Here is a 14,847-nt window from a genome sequence, read left to right as displayed (position 1 = left end):
TTTCCTTCTGCAGGTCCTGGGCCTTGCTGTTTCCTTCTTGCCTTCAGTCCAAACATAGGTAGTTTCTGCCAGTCATCAAATTTCAGAATAAATCTCCCTTCCTCAGCAAGGCCTCCTGTCTCATGTGGACGCCTTCAGCTCCCACGGGGAGCCCTTCTTGTGTCCTTACGGTGCTTATTGTCATCAGACATGATCTGATTTGTTTGTTAGCTGCTGCTCTGTGTCCTGGCCTCCCCTCCCTCCTGAGAGCAGGAAAAATATCTGTCTTGGTCACTGGTATATCCCAGTACCTGCAATGGAAACAGGCATGAGCAGATGGGAGGTGAATATCTATTAATGGTGGATGAATGGATGGATGGACAGATGGATGGATAGATGGATGGATGGATCACACAAGATAGCATTTGAGCAGAGGTAAGAAGAAAGTTACTCTACTAGGACTCATACTATTGTTTAAACACACTCACCTCCCTGATTTTCTGAAGGCCCTAGACTACTCTCCTAGTCCCTGTCCAGATCTCCAGTCCCTTACTTCCTTTTAATCACTAACCTAACAAATCTGGCTCACAGGAGAATATCAGTCATTTACACTTTAGTCTGAATTCCAGGTCAGTACCAACTATTTTTAGTTGAAAGTCTATTTGCAATCACTTCGTCTTGAGCACATTTCAGTAAAGAGGAGGGAGGTACATTTGGGGACAGAGGCTTCTTCCTGTGCTCCTAATGTTATGCCTTCAAGGAAGCCAAGAGTTCATTTGGATCCAGTTTTGACAGGAACGTTGTGACAGCTAAAGACAACTTTTGGCATTTTTATGCAAAACTCTTTCCAGAGCCCTGAATTATAGTCTCAACTTTGTTGTTCTCTCTCTGCATTTCCCTGAATACCCTTCTTTCCCTCCCTAGGCCGTCTGTAAAATTAAGGGCCCAGCTCTATGGCATATCAACTCCTTTCTAGCTTTTTAGGGCCACACTCATGGCATATGGAAGTTCCCCGGCTAGGGGTTGAATTGGAGCTGCAGCTGATGGCCCACGCCACAGCCACAGCAACTCCAGATCCAAGCCGTGTCTGGGACCTACACCCCAGCTCATGGCAATGCTGGATCCTTAACCCACTGAGCGAGGCTAGGGATCAAACCTGAAACCTCATGGGTCCTAGTTGGGTTCATTACTGCTGAGTCACAAGGGGAACTCCCTGAGTAGTATAATTCTAAGTGAGACCTTGTTTCTGGGGAGGCTTTCTGAGCTTTGGAGATGATGGGCACCTTCAAAATCAGAGCCTGGGGTGCAGGTCTAGCCCCTTTGCCACCCCCACCCCCACTCCAGCCACTCAGTTTCTGCTGTAGGCAGTATCTGTATCCCCTACTACCAGGAGCTCCTTATGCCACCTGGGTGCTTAGCTTGGGATGCTCAGGCTTTGTGTGGTTCTGGCAGCTTGCACAAAGGGTCCTTAGGCAAGGCGATCCATTCTCTGCTTCCTGCAATATTATGAGTTAAAGCTCTTCAGTTTAGCAGACATCGGTGAGCCATTGGTGAGTCTGGCTCTGGGAAGATGGTAAAATGCTGCATCAGGTTGCATACAGAAGCCAGGAAGTTACCATCCCTGGAGATCTTTAGGAAGATCTGATTGTTTCTGAAAGACTCTTCGATCATCTATCTCAGGTTTTGTCGAGTCAAGTCACCCATGGTGGCTGGACCTGCTATCTCCAAAGTCTGTCCGGCTATAGGTTAGGGCATCCATACATGGGGTTGGTGCGGTCTTGTTGCTCTGCCCCTCGGGGCACCACTGTGAGAGTGAGCTAGACTGCAGCTCTTGCGGAGCCGGTCAAAGAACACAAAGTCATGTGTTCACAGTGGGACTTGGCTGCCAAATTCCTATTTGAAGACCTAGCTCCAACATCTCTCTTGAAAAGCCTTGCCTGCCTGCCCTCCCCCACTCTTCTTCCCCAGATTGAATTAGATGTCCCTCTCTGAGCTGAATGCCATGGGCCCATCCCCCTGTCTTCAAATGGTTTGTATGCCACTGTCCTCCCAGGACTGTGAGCTGCCTGGGGGCCAGGGTTGAGCCCACTTCACCCCTCTCTGCATCTCTGGCACCATCTGGGGCACAGCAGGGGCTCAGTGGATGCTGATCAAATCACTGGGGACACTGGCTGGGCACTCCTGCATCACAGACTGGGGCTGGCAGTGCGGGAAGTAGGCGAGAAGCCCTGGTGTCATTTGCAGCCATCCTCAGCTTCCTCTCGCTCGGTGGCCTGGATTCTAGCAAACTACATCAAGTCCTATGGCATGCCACTCTTCTGCACAGCTCCTCCATCCAGAACAGCCCTGAGCTGTGGGCACGAATACTAATGCACCATGCAAATGCCAGCCCAGAGAAAGAGCCCTGGACTGTCAATTAGCTCCCCCAGCAGCAGCCAGCCTGCCCAACCCCCTCCGTCCCTAGGGGCCAGCCCAGTGTAATAAGGGACAACGGAAACAGAAATCATTTTGAGGAGCCGCTGTTGTCAAGGCAGTGTGTTGTGGCAGCCTGGGAAAGGAGCCTCAAAACAGGAAGAGGGGAAGGGGAGGCCAGCCTGGTCTCTCGGAAGGAGGTTTCCCGGGGTGCTCAGGAGAAGGGCAGTGTCCCTGCTCTTGCAGGTGCTGCATCTCCCTTGCTCTCTACCCCCCACCTGCAGGCCAGGTCACCTAGGTGCCAGCTTCAGTGCGCATGTGCCGTGGTAGCCTCCAAGCAGAGACAAAGGTTCTTCAAAGATACTTTCCTCTGACCCAGGACAAGTTCATCCTGGGAGGGAGGTGAGTGGAGGGCTCCCATCACCCCACCCTCTGCTGTTTCCTCTAACTTCCTTCTCTTCCCTTCCCTACACTGCTGCTCTCTTACCTTGGTAGGAAGCAGCATGGGCTTTGAGGACAGAGAGAACTGGGTTCAGGGGTTCCCATTGTGGCCCAGTGGAAGTGAATCCGACTAGGAACCATGAGGTTGTGTGTTCGATCCCTGGCTTCGCTCAATGGGTTAAGGATCTGGCATTGCCGTGAGCCGTGGTGTAGGTCACAGGTGCGGCTCGGATCTGACATTGCTGTGACTCTGGCATAGGCTGGCAGCTATAGCTCCAATTCGACCCCTAGCCTGAGAACCTCCATATGCTACAGGTGCGGACCTAAAAAAGCAAAATAATAATAATAATAATAATAATAGGACTGGATTCAAACCCTGACGCTACAGCTCATTCCTGTTCTGTGGCCTTGGGCAAACCACATTCCCTCTCTGACCCTCAGTTTACTAATCTGTAAAATGGAAAAGAGAGCAGAGCCACCGAGGTATTGCGAGGATGGCTTTTTGAGTAGCTAAGCATTTCAGGCAACATCCTCTGTTGTGCCAGAAATGTTCCTTTGCTTATTTCTTAAATTGCTGAACTTAATTTTGATTCCATGTTCCCATTCTTGGGGGGGCAGAAATGAAATCTCAAGAAACTCAGGGAAGTGCCGTTGTGGCTTAGTGGATTGAGAACCCAACATAGTCTCCGTGAGGTTGCGGTTTCAATCCCTGGCCTTGATCAGTGACTTTAGGATCCTGAGTTGCCGCAAGCTGTGGCATAGGTCACAGATGTGGCTCGGATCCAGTGTTGCTGTGGCTGTGGCGTAGGCTGGCAGCAGCTGCAGCTCCATTTGACCCCTAGCCTGGGAACTTCCGCATGCCTTAGGTAAGGCCGTAAAAAGAAAAAACAAACAAAAAAAATAGCAAAAAGACCCAGGATGCCCCATCCCCTGCAGCATTGCCTGAACATTCTTCCGGGGGTTTATGAAGCATTAATTTGTGGGGTGGGCTCAACCATCCATATGCAGATAGGCGGCCTCCAGATTTCCTGGTTCCTATACATTCTGCTATCATAGTGCTATCCAAGGCATAGCTGAGACCACTAGCCTAGAACCGAGGCTTACTGGTTCTCTGGGGCTTTCTGGGCCACACCCCTCCTGGAGGCAGAGAAAAGATGCTTCTTGCCAGATTTGCAGGACTCCATGCTAGAAAAGATGCCCAGGCCGGCAGAGAGTGCCATGTTCCACAGAGGGGGCTGATGGGGCTGGAAGCGGGACTCAGGGCTGTGGTCAGTCTCCCTGGTTCTACTTAGGAAAAAGGGCGGGGCCTCCTCAGCCCCCAGATTCCACCAAAGTCTGGGGTTTCAGCTCTGCCTGAGGACCCATCTTTCCTCTCGCGAGCTCTAACTGGCCTTTCATCGTAAGCCAGAGCCTTTAGCGGTCAAAATCCAAAAAGGTGACCCCATTGCTTCTGTGTCATCTTTGCCGCAGGCAGTAAATGCCACAGGTCTTCCTTGTGGAGCAGGGTATGTGGTCAGAAGACCAAACGCAAGAGACACCAACGGATAATCGTGTAGTTTTAAGTCACCTCATTTCTGCAGCCCGGTCCCAGCGTCAGCCCTCAGCGGGACAGCAGCCACGGATTCTCTCCCACTTTCCTCCCTCCCTCTTCAGGCTCCAGTGGCTGCAGCGGGGCTGGGAAGCTGGGAGGCCGTGCTGACAGGTTCAGCCGGCCGTGCAGGGCCAGGGGCGTTCATCGCTGGCATTATTACTAATCATCACGCAGTCTGGTTGCTGCTCCCTCCTCCCTTCCCTGCTCGCTTCCTCGGGGTCTTCAGTCTGTAGAAGGAAGGGAGGGAAACAGAGGGAAAACAGAGCCTGTGTGCATCCCTGCAGGCTGATGGCCACGGCTGAGCCCCCAGGCACCAGGGGTAGGGGGAGAGCAGCACCTGCCAGTCAGAGGGCCAACCTCATGCACCTTCCCTCTGCATCTGCCCCTCAGCTCTTAAGCCCCTACACCATTCCCATGACTCCCCAGAAAAATCCCTCCTAGAAGAAATCAGCTGCAACAGCAGCTGGAGGACTTGGGGCTAGACAGGGAGTGTGGGCTCTAGAGTCAGGTCATTCAGGAGTTCCCGTCGTGGTGCAGCGGAAACGAACCCGACTAGGAACCAAGAGGTTGTGGGTTCGATCCCTGACCTCGCTCAGTGGGTTTAGAATCCGGCGTTGCTGTGAGCTTTGGTGTAGGTTGCAGACATGGCTCGGATCTAGCGTTGTTGTGGCTCTGGCATAGGGCAGCGGCTACAGCTCCAATTAGACCCCTAGCCTGGGAACCTCTATATACCTCAGTTGCGGCCCTAAAAAGACAGAAAAGACAAAAAAGAAAAAAAAAAAGAAAAAAAAGATCGTCTAAGTTCAAGGCCATCTCTACCATGTCCTTGCTGTGTGACAACAGGCAGCTCACTTAACCTCTCTGTGCTTTGGTTGCCTCATATCTAAAATGGGAGATAAGGCGAGTAGTTCCCTCACTATCGAAATGATTAAGTGGGACCAGGTACGTGATTGGCACACGTTAAAAATTCCACTGACGGTGGCTACCATCATTAATGTAATTGTTCCATAAGTCAAGGGGAACAAAGAAGAGGAGTGAAAAAACAATTGACTCCTGAACATTTACCCAAGGTGATATGGATCTATATTTTGTACACACTTTGGAAAGATAAGAAATTCTGTCCATAGCTTCTGCCCGGTTGTCCCTGCCATTTCAGTGTCACCTGTCCACCTTGCCACACCATTATGGCCATTGTCCAGAGCCAACCCTGCCCCACTTCAGCCTCGCTCTGCCCCCGACTCTCACCTCCACCCTCATCAGCCTCATAACTCTCTACCTGGTTCCACCCTTAATGTTTCTACCCTGGCTCCATCCTGACCTTTGTCTTCCCAAGCTGCCCTAGGCCTCTGATCTTGCCGAGTCCGAACTTTTGGGTGGGGGCTTTGAGTGGGGCAGGCCAGTGCGGCCAAGGTCAAGGGCCTGTTTCTTCACGGGCAAAGACAGAGGTCATTCTGACAGTTTTCTTGCTGATGTCTGGGACGTTATAGGGAGTGGTTTATCCGCCCCATAGACTGTGAGTTCTCCAAGCCAGTGAGGATAAACTTCTGCAACCCCAGAGACCCACTCAGAGTGTGATAAACAGGAGGCACTTATTAAAGGCACTCACCAAGTTGTGGCCAAATGAATGAGTGAGTGAACGAAAGTGAATGAGGATGTTAGCAATGACCGGTGCCCTTCATGCAGCCTTGCAGCCTGCCAGGCACTACACTCAAGCACTTGAATGCTTTTTCTCATTTAACCCTCATATCAACCCTAAGAAATAGGCATCATGATAATCCCCATTTTACAGAAGTTGAAACTGAGGCTCAGAGAACTGAAAGTCACACAGCTGAGACATGACTGGATCAAATCCCTTAATATCATCTTCCCTCCTTGGGAAAGAGTTTCTTAACCAGGTGTCTGTGGATGTGCTTCAGCGGGAAGAGTCGTGAACTCCATAAAATTTTATGCAAACTGCCAGTGCATGCGTGCACGTTATTTTGGGAAGAGGTTTCACAAGTTTCATCAGATACTTAGATGTTTGTTTGAACATATTCGACTCCACCTTTCCTCCTCCCAGCCATCCCTCCATCCACCCCCAGAGAGTCATTTGATCAATTTCAAGAAGCACCTGCCTTTTACCAGGTCTGGTGCGGTACCCATGACTTCCCTGGCCTCCACGACACAAAATGTTGCTTCAGCTAATGCCAGCTCAGGTGTTCTGGAATGTCGTTCCTGCGTCCCCGGATCTGGGGAATTCAGAAGGGCTTTGCTGCCAGTGACCCAGCTGCGTGGGTGGTTGCACTCTGTCTGAACGCATCTCAGCCCCGGTGGAGACTGTTCCAGCGCTGGAGCATGAAGAGGGAATCCTTGGGGCAGTGCAGCTGTCAAGACATGAAGGGCAGAGCCCATGTCCTGGCTTTCCCCACATCCCCTGTAGCCCACGTTAGCCTGGCTTCCTCAAGGGGCATGATCAACCTTGATTGGGCCATGCTGGGTGCATGAGAATGTGGCCCAGGGGAGGCACTCCCCAAGCTCAAGTCCTCTTCCAATGTCTTTTCTTGCTCCTGGAAAGTCGGGGGAAAGATGCTTGCAAAGGAGACTCCAAGGGGAAACTGAGGAAGGAGTTAGCCTTTTCTGAGCCAGGACTGTGTTCCAGCCCAGGAAACCTTGCCATCAGGATGAATTGCTTTCAACCTCAGTCTGTCCCCTGACACTGGTGGGATTGTTCCTCTCGCAGATGTACAGAAATCAAGGCTTTCAAAGGTCAAACGACCTGCTCAAGGTCACATAACAAACCCTTCCCTCTTCTCGTCTGTTACTGATCTGCGTATTTAGAATAGTGCCTAGCAGCTAGGTGGTGCGTAATAAACATATACTGAATGAAAGAATGAATAACTAAATGAGTCCCAGAGCAAATAATTACAAAGGACATTGGCAGAGTGCTTTTCAGAGAGGCAAAACACCTGCCCCTTCACTGTATCCAACCCAGTTCTCACACCAACCTTGAAGGGGTCCTGTTCACACTTCACAGATGCAGCAGCCCAGGCCAGACACACACGTAGGAAGAGAAGTGAGACTTGATTCCAGGCCTGAAGGATGGGGCTCTTTCCCTGCCCTGAATGATGTCATCGTGAGTGTCTGTGGAACACGTAGGCTGTCCTGGGCCAGGCTGAGCCGTGGTGGATGGAGAGGGACGGGAGAAGGGCACGTACGCTTTGCTTTCTAACAGCTCGGTCTATTCAAGGAGGCCAGACTTAAGCATGTGGAACATTTGGGAAATGGCACAAGGCAGCAGCCAGCATAGTGCTGAATTGCACATAATCAGGTGCCAACCGCATTCCCTTCCTTAACTAATCTGAGTCTTTTAATACCAGATGGGGACCCTGAGAATAGATTTCCTATGAAACAGATGAAGAGCAAAGATGGAAGCCAAGGGGAGGGCTGGGACTTATTCTTGTTCACAGGGCTCTAGCCTGGCATGACGCCTGGCCCTCGGCAGCGTGGTGGTGGCAGGCCACCCTCCCTAACTGGCCACACTGTGTGTCCGACACCTACGGAGGGCCTCACACATGTGATTTCAGCACTCTTTGTGGCCATAGCAGGAGTCAGATCCTAATGCAGTCGATAGGAGGTGAAGGTAGGGTCCAGAGAAAGGACTTCCAGGGCTCCAAGTCACGTAGCTAATAAGGGACAAAATCAGGATTTGAACCCATGTCTAGCAGCAACCCCCCGCCACCCACAGATCCATGCTCTTAATCTGACCCTGCTGTCTCTGAGTGTGGTGGGGAGTCCGTGAACTGCCCTCGCCCACGAGGATGGGAAGAGACGGGGCTGAGGGAGCAGCGATGAGAGAGGGAGGCTGGGAACACAGCCTGCGTGTGATGTAAACAGACAAGCACACGGATGCCTCAACAGGATCTCTGCACGTGTCTGACAATCTCACCCTTTCCTCCCTGGTCAGCATCCCAGGGGTATCCTAAGGAGTCCTATATGGGCATTCAGGTCAGAAGGAGGGCAAGGCCTTGCCTCCAGAGACTTTTGAGAGCAGGGACAGGCCCTGTGAGTCAGTATTAGTCTGCTCAGGCGGCTCTAACGAGGTGCCACAGACTGGGTGGCTCCGACAAGACAGCATTTATTTTCCCATAGTTCTGGAGACTAGAAGGCCGTGATCAAGGTGCCAGCAGGCTTGGTGTCGGCGAGAGCGCCCTCCTTGGGTTGCAGACGGCTGCCTGCTCCTTGCTCTGTGCTCACAGGACCTTTCTTTGACATAATCGCATGTGTGGGCCTAGTGGGGGCCCTCTGATGTCTGTTCTTCTTTTTGTCATTTTTTTAAAGTTTTGGGCAAAAAAATAAATAAATAAAAAATTAAAAAAATTAAGGGAGTTCCCGTCGTGACGCAGTGGTTAAGGAATCCGACTAGGAACCATGAGGTTGCGGGTTCGGTCCCTGCCCTTGCTCAGTGGGTTAACGATCCGGCGTTGCCGTGAGCTGTGGTGTAGGTTGTAGACGCGGCTGGGATCCTGCATTGCTATGGCTCTGGTGTAGGCCAGTGGCTACAGCTCCGATTAGACCCCTAGCCTGGGAACCTCTATATGCCGCAGGAGCTGCCCAAGAAATAGCAACAAGACAAAAAAAAAAAAAAAAAGTTTTGGGGCAGTATAATTGATTTACAATGTTGTGATAATTTCTGCTGTACCACAAAGCAATGCCGTTACACATGCACACACACCCATTCTCTTTCAGGTTCTCTCCCCACTGATGTCTGTTCTTATAAAGACGTTAAGGACACTGATCCCATGGGGTCGGGGCCCCACCCTTCAGACCTCATTTAAACCTTATTTGCTTCCTCAGAATCTCCATCTCTAAATAGAGCCACTCCGGGGTTGAAGGCTCCAACACATGCATTTGGGGAGGACACAAACATTTAGTCCATAAGAGGGTGGATGAGGGAGGGCTCGAGGCGGGAGGTGGTGCATGAGCTGGCTCACCTTCCAGCGGAGAGGGAGCCACAGCCATAGAAGCCCGGGTCGCGGGGTCGGGGGAGGCGGCTGGTAAGATCCCATTAGCGATCACACCACATCAGGGGCTGCAGGACCAGTGGCTCCTACAGGCAGGTGACTGGTGGGAGGTTCCTTCTTTCTCCATTCAGTTCTCCCTTGCAAGTCCCCAAGCAACGGGGAATGGCGCTGCTCTTTCCTTTTCCTTCTTGTTCCTCATACTTAACTGCGTGTTCCTACTTAGACATAATCTTTGTGACCTTCTTACGGGTGCCGTCTGCTGCATCATCTAGTGCATGTGTGTGTGTGTCTGTGTATCTGTAGATGATACCTACCCGCCAGAGCATTATCACGAATAAATGAGCTCTTGTGCATGCTCATATCTGGTACATGGTAGATTTGATTATCGATGAATAAATATTGGTGAATGAATGCATCTTAACTTGAGACAGTACTTCTTCCTTTGAAGGGCGAGGATGATCTGGTCATCAACCATTTTTCCTTCCTAACTAGGTCACTGAGCAAAGAAACTTTAGTTTATTCCTTTCTTCATTCATGTATTGAGTATAGTCTGACTGCATCCTTGTCAGAAACCAGGGGTTAAGCGGACTGTATAGAGCTAAATCAATAGAGTAGTCCCTGCTTTGAAGGGCCCTGCAGTCCAGAGAGAGAGACACACACAGACAGGGAAGGGGACGATGAGAACCAAGGCAGTGAGTGCTCAGGTTGGGAAGCAGCCCCTAGCACTACAGAAACCTCAGGAGAGGCACCCCTTGGGGCCAGGGAGGGATGCCTGGAGGAAAGGACACCTGAAATAGATCTTCAAGGCTGAACTCAGGTGTCAGATGGAAAAAGGTTGGGTGGGGGTGGGGGGGACACTCTAGGCAGAGGAAAGAGCACGTGCAAATATCCTGATGTACCTGGGGCCACTCGTGAGAGTCAGTGTGGCTGGAGCTCCCAAGGGAGCAGGGGGCTTAGGAGATGAAGCCAGGCCCTTAAAAGGCCTCATAATTCATGCTCACTAGCTGGAACTTTATCTCAGTGACTTCACTTTATTCCTGCCACTCTAGGACAGCCAGTCCTGAGCTCCTCAAATGCACCTTACGATTTCTGTCTGTACTCTGCTTCTTCGGAGGGGCTGGGGGCAGAGCAAATGAGAGAATGGCATCCTAGCCTTTTGTAAACTCTCACGTCTAGTCCTGGTCATTGAGGTGGTGTGATCAGGAGAGGCCCCAGGGCGGAGTGGCTTGGTGCTCCGTCCAGAAATGTTTAAGAAGCCTGGTGGCTGTACCATCACCCTCGCCCCAGGAAAGATCCCTCTGTTCCTTAAATCCTGGCCATCCTAGTGGGTCCTTTTGTCACCCTGGACTTCAGCCCCAGCCCCACCCTTCTTCCCCAGCAGGGAGGACAGGAGGGAGGTATCATTTGGACCTGCCTGTTCTCCTCCGTCATCCAGGATTCCAGGCCTCGTGGACACAGATAAGCACTGACTCGGCAGTTAGGAGAGCAGAGGCTCTGAATCTGGTGGGACCCAGAGGAGAGCTCCCCAGCTCAGTGGCCCACAGTGTCCTCATCTGCCAACAGGAGGGCCCCAGGAGGTGGTGACAGAGCCTTGGGCTCTAAGTGCTAATCCCACATCCTGTCTGGGTAACGTTAAGCCAATTTCTTGTCCTTGGTAAACCTCATTTTCTCTCTGTGGTGGTAATTATTATTATCATTATTATTTTTCAAATCTGATTTACACATTTATTTATTTACTTATTGCTTTTTAGGGCTGTACCCATGGCATATGGAGGTTCCCAGGCTAGGGGTCTAATTGGAGTTACAGCTGCCGGCCTACACCACAGCTCATGGCAATGCCACATCCTTAACCCACTGAGCAAGGCCAGGGATCAAGCCCACAACCTCATGGGTCCTAGTCAGATTCGTTTCTGCTGCGCCAGTGGTGGAACTCCTGTGGTGGTAATTAGATGCAACCTGCCTGACACATAGGACTGGGATGATGTGAGTTCTCTAGCAGTGGATGATGGGAATGAAAATGAAAGGGATGGATGTGATTTTGTTGCACAAAATAGGACCTGTGCTGGGATTTGAGAAAGCATCAAGGGCTGAACAGGTGAATAAAATGAGTCAGGGTCCCTGGTCAAGTTGCAGGCCACCTGTGTCCCAGGAACGCCAGCTAAAGGGCTGGAAGGAGGGGAGGCAGTTCCTGAGGGGCCCCGTATCCTAGGGGTATGACTGTATGGCTGTGTGGTTTTTGAGTCAGTGTGAATGTGGGTGACTACAGTGCTTTTGCCCTGGGTGTATATGCATCTGCATGCCTGCGTGTTTGTGTCTTGTGTGGAGTCCTCTCTGTGCACCTGTGGGTGTTATGAGCTCTGAGTCTGTGTGTACAACAAACAGCAACATCTGTGTGGGCTTGTGGGACCTGTGCATGTATGTTTGCGTGACTGTGTATGAGGCCACATGTTGGGGAACTCTCTGACTTGCAAACAGAGATTAAGGTGGGAACCCAGACAGCTCAGCTTGGGGGAGGGGAGGGGACTGGGGGAAAATCCATCCCTACCTCCTTAGGGGTGGGTGAGTGGACTCAAACTTTGCCCTTTTGCATGAGAAACCAAGATTGGTATTGGGGCTTGGGCTCTGTGTGATCTGTAATGAGAACTCACAGCAGAGAGACAGCTCCCCAGATTCACAGACCCAGCCCTCACTCCGTCAGCGCTCACATCCTGCCCCCTAACCGATGGCTGATAAGTTTTTAGGGGTGGACAAGGGACTGAGAGGAAAGAAACAAAAGAGGAAGGAAGCCTCCAAAGGGGCGGAGGGCTCCTTTCCCCTCCCCACTTCCCTGTCACTCAAAGTAGCCCTGGCTTTGGAGAAGCCGGAGGGCACCCTCCTCCCTGGACATCCCAGTTGGAAGCGTATTTTTCATCCCTCCCCGGGTGGAGCAGACTTTTTCCGACCCCATGAATTCAGGCTGTGGGTTAAAAAAGATTTCTCTTGAAGTCAAAATGAAGCAACGCACTCCACACGGGAGGAACCCCCCCCTCCCCATACACACACGTTCTCCCAGGGAGACATCTGCTGCCCCCGAAGCCCACCCGGCAGCCAGGCGGCCGCACCCCCCACCTCCACCCCCGCCCCCACCCAGCGCCCCCCGTGCGCCCGGCCCCGCCCCGCCCCTCGGGGTTACCCGCCGGCGGCTCTCCGCGCGGCTCAGACTCGCTTTGAGCGCGGCGGGCAGGCGCGCGGGCTGCTCCACGCCGTCCCCGCTCTGTTCATTCATGATTGGTACTCGGCCCCCCGAGACCCAGCCCGAGCGCCGGGAGCGGAGCCGAGCGTGCGGCAGGAGGGGCGGGCGAGCGCGGCTCCCGCACCGCACGCGGCGCTGGCTTGGGAGCCTCGGCCGGGCGGGCGCGCCGGCCCGGTGTCCAGCGCCAGGCAGGCTTCTTCGGGGCATCGTCCTCGGCCTTCGGAGAGGGAAGCGTCCAGGCCCGGGTCCGAAGGCTGGCCCGGAGCCGCCGGCCCTGTGAGTCAGTGCATGTGCGGGGCTGAAGAAGGAAAGAAAAGGCTCCCAGCGCCCCAGCCCCACGCTCGCTGAATACCAAGCTGCAGCGAGCGAGCCGCCGGGCGCTTTTTTTTTTTTTTTTTCCCCCTCTCCTCCAATTCGGAGTGGAAGATCCACACTGATTTCTTTCCAGGAGAGGGGAGGGGCAGGGCCTGGGGTCCCAAGTCGCACACAAGTCTTCGCTGTCATGGGGGCCGTCATGGGCACCTTCTCGTCTCTGCAAACCAAACAAAGACGACCCTCGAAAGGTAAGCCTGCTTCTTCTTCCTTTTGTTCCCCTCACTGGGTTCAGGGATGCTCAGTGCTGGTCTGAGGTGTGCCACCTGCCCCCCCTGAGCCTGGACCCACCCCCTCAACCTCCATCAGGAGCGGGTTCAAGCTCCTGTAGCCAAAGGAGTAAGAGGGTTGGCGTGAACACTAGTGAGCTTGCTGAGGAGGGAGGCAGAGCCGGTTCCGGCCTCGGGGACATTGGGATTCCTCTAAGGCACCCCGTGCCAGGACCCTCCCCCTGGGGAATCTCAAAGTGCAGAAGGAAGAGACAGATTCACAGGTGGGGGTGACCAGATTGTCTGGGTAGAAATGTTGGGACGCTTTTCTCGTTCTCGTGACGCCTGGTGTTTGTGCGACTGTGGGCATCCAGCGAGGGTGCTCTCATATCCACACAGTCCTCCTGGGCAGCAATGCCGCGCAGACCTGGGGGTCCCTCATCAGGGAGAGAGTGCTGTCTGCCCACTCTAGTAAACCACTGCAAGCCAAAAGGAATCCACTGCTGTCAGGTGGTGAAACTCCCAGGGCTGGTGTCCTGGTGGCTCAGTGACTCCGGGGCCAGGGCGTTGCACGAGGATGCTGCGGTGCTTGGGAGCCGCTGGGGAGTTGAGGGTACTGTCGAGGCCGAGAGGTGAGCTAACATCAGGGGTTAGAAAGCATAACCGCCTGGGGTCCCTCCCACCAGGACTCCAGTTGAGACAAGCCCAGTCTCACCAGCGGGACACTTGTCCAATGGGTCCATGCAAAGTTAGAGAAAGCATGTGTTGAACCATGGGGACGAAGCAGGTCTCCACTCCAGCTGTTGGAAAGTTGGTGCATAGAATACAGAGACTGGATGCAGTTAGGGAAAAAGAATATGATGGGTTTGGTTTGTTTGGGGTTTATGCTCAAATATACAGGTGAGTCGTAGAAGGATTTTAAGTAACCTGTCAGTTCAGCCTTTATGTCTCCCATTGGAGCCCAGGTTCTGTTACAGGTGGGCTTCTAGCTCCTACCCCTTATGCTGGCTAGTAATGAGATCTGCGTTAGGGTCATGGAGGACCCCTGGGTCCACAATGAGTCTACTCTCTGGGCTTCGCCCTTCCTGATTCGTTAGGGAAGTCTGCATCACACAGCTAGTTCCCCATGGATAACCTGGCAAAGGCGTCAGGCTGGCTGAATACTGGAATAAGATCTCTGGGTGAAGATCTTAGGTGAAGATGCTGGGTTGGTATTCAGAACCTAGAACATGGGAAAAGACTTCGGCCCATTTGTCCAGCTGATGTATACACCCTCCTGGCAGGGAAGGGACTGGTTCCTTTTTTTTTTTTTTTTTTTTTTTTTTTTTACACCAATTCTAGGCAGGACAGGTCTGCAAGCCTTGCTCCAAGACCTTGACATTCAGAGCCCTACTTCTCACGAATCCTCAGATACTGCTTGACTGGGGACAAAGTTCAATACCAAATCCTGGTCTCCTCCTCCACCATCTGACCACCATGAGTTTCCAGAGGCCAGAATCTCTGGGGGCAAGAAACTTGGATTTGTTTTAAAATATTGTGAATGCTCGTGACACTCCTGGGAGGCAGCTAGGTGTCACAGAAAATTCTTGGACCATAGAGGCCAACAGAGTC

At 52.5% G+C, this 14,847-nt stretch overlaps 1 protein-coding gene across 5 annotated transcripts in view; it reads left to right on the top strand.

Annotated features, from left to right (window-relative positions):
- Positions 1–14,847, top strand: part of KCNIP1 (potassium voltage-gated channel interacting protein 1) — a 422,695-nt gene that overhangs the window by 178,170 nt on the left and 229,678 nt on the right. The window contains exon 1 of one of the 5 annotated variants that reach the window (XM_021076582.2): positions 13,086–13,218. The exons of 3 other annotated variants lie outside the window; for them this stretch is intronic. In XM_021076582.2, the coding sequence (XP_020932241.1) occupies positions 13,158–13,218 (61 nt within the window). In that variant the 5' untranslated portion in view covers positions 13,086–13,157. Of the gene's footprint in view, positions 1–13,085; positions 13,219–14,847 lie in introns of those variants that run through there. One more of the 5 variants, NM_001031777.2, reaches the window with a different exon arrangement.

This window comes from Sus scrofa, chromosome 16 (assembly GCF_054392235.1).
Source record: "Sus scrofa isolate SSC_HxYL_T2T_F1_AM1 chromosome 16, Sscrofa_HxYL_maternal_Yorkshire_Landrace_v2.0, whole genome shotgun sequence".
NCBI lineage: Eukaryota > Metazoa > Chordata > Mammalia > Artiodactyla > Suidae > Sus > Sus scrofa.
This window is presented reverse-complemented; position numbering and strand designations above follow the sequence as displayed.